A 1380-nucleotide genomic window follows, 5' to 3' on the forward strand; every position below is an offset into this window, starting at 1 on the left:
AACCTCCCAGAACATTGTATTGTGCCATGCCCAACAGAAATAACCCAGGTGGATAGCTTCAGCAATCAGGAGCTCCTCAGTTGCTCATAGAAAATCCCACCTTGGAGTTTACAAAGACTTGTGGGTAGAAAAGCCACACTAAGTAATTTACTACACTGCAATATGAAAGGACAATGATATCAAAGTTACATTGTACAGTGAAAGTAGCAAATTGTGGAACAATATCTGTCATATATACCCAATTGTGTAAAAGGCAAAACCAGCAAACAACAAAAATATATGTATGTGTATATATACACAAACCCATGTTTTAGCATATGAGTAGACTCTCTGTAGAAAGATATACAAGAAATTGGTAGAAATCGTTGCCTTTGGCAAAAGAAACTAGTGTCTAGAAAGGAGTAGTAGGGAGACTGACTATTCAGTATATTCTTGTTTGTGCCATTTCTATTCTCAATGTCTTATACTTCTCAAAAGTAAATAATATATTAATAAATGTATTTCCCTTTTGTCTTAAAAAAAGACTTCTCTAGTTTCAAGGTTGGATGTTGTATTTATCTCCATCTGTTATAATGTTGGGTTATTCTGGACATATGGAGGAAATTAATGTGGCTTACCTCTGGTTTTATTTTCCAGGACGTTGTTGGCATTGGGATGCCATGTGGGTATATCAGATGAACATGCTGATGAAAAAGTGAAAAAAATGAAGCTACCCAAGAAGTAAGTTGAATGTTTAAGTAATATTAAACTTGCTTAAGCAGAATTTGCTCTTGACAGGAACTTAGATGCCTTGCTGACACTTTAGCTATAAAATTAAGGTTAAAAAATTTACAATTGGATGAATTCACTAAGGGCCAGATCAAGCCGATGGCAAGACAATAGTGTCTATATCACACTGCCCAGAGAGGAGACAAAGCTCAGAATACATTTGGGGTATGTTATAAAAGGGGTGTTATTTTCCCTTTGTATATGTGTTTGCACACACATGTCCATATTACTAAATATATGGCTCCACACTAAAAAAAGAAATTATTTACTAATTTTATTTGTTTTTACAAAGAAAATATGTTGGAGAAATAGTTATGAAGTTGTTATTATTACTCCATTTTAAGATGAAAACCTGAGACAGATAAGTGCTATTGTTTTATTTGGCTTGCTGTGCCCCCTAGAACGAGCTCCAGTGGTGTAGTTGATAAGGCATTTGGTTGATAACCAGAAGGTCAGCAATTCAAACCACTAGCCACTCCGCAGGAGGAAGATGGGACTATCTACTTCCGTAAAGCTATACAGCCTCAGAAACCCAAAGGGGGTCGCTAGGAGTTGGAATCAACTCGATAGTAGTGAGTTTGGCTGGGTTTTTTTTTTTTTTTTTTTTTTTTT

The 1380-nt window shown here is 35.7% G+C and overlaps 1 protein-coding gene across 1 annotated transcript in view; it reads left to right on the forward strand.

The window, feature by feature from the left end:
• The window catches only part of RYR2 (ryanodine receptor 2), a 1099979-nt gene that overhangs the window by 605344 nt on the left and 493255 nt on the right, over positions 1 to 1380 (forward strand). Inside the window, exon 25 of the mRNA XM_007942720.1 lies at positions 637 to 720. Within this exon, the coding sequence (XP_007940911.1) occupies positions 637 to 720 (84 nt within the window). The remainder of the gene's footprint in view (positions 1 to 636; positions 721 to 1380) is intronic.

The sequence above is a fragment of the Orycteropus afer genome, unplaced genomic scaffold (assembly GCF_000298275.1).
Source record: "Orycteropus afer afer isolate SDZICR_OR568_19922 unplaced genomic scaffold, OryAfe1.0 scaffold00096, whole genome shotgun sequence".
NCBI classification, from domain to species: domain Eukaryota; kingdom Metazoa; phylum Chordata; class Mammalia; order Tubulidentata; family Orycteropodidae; genus Orycteropus; species Orycteropus afer.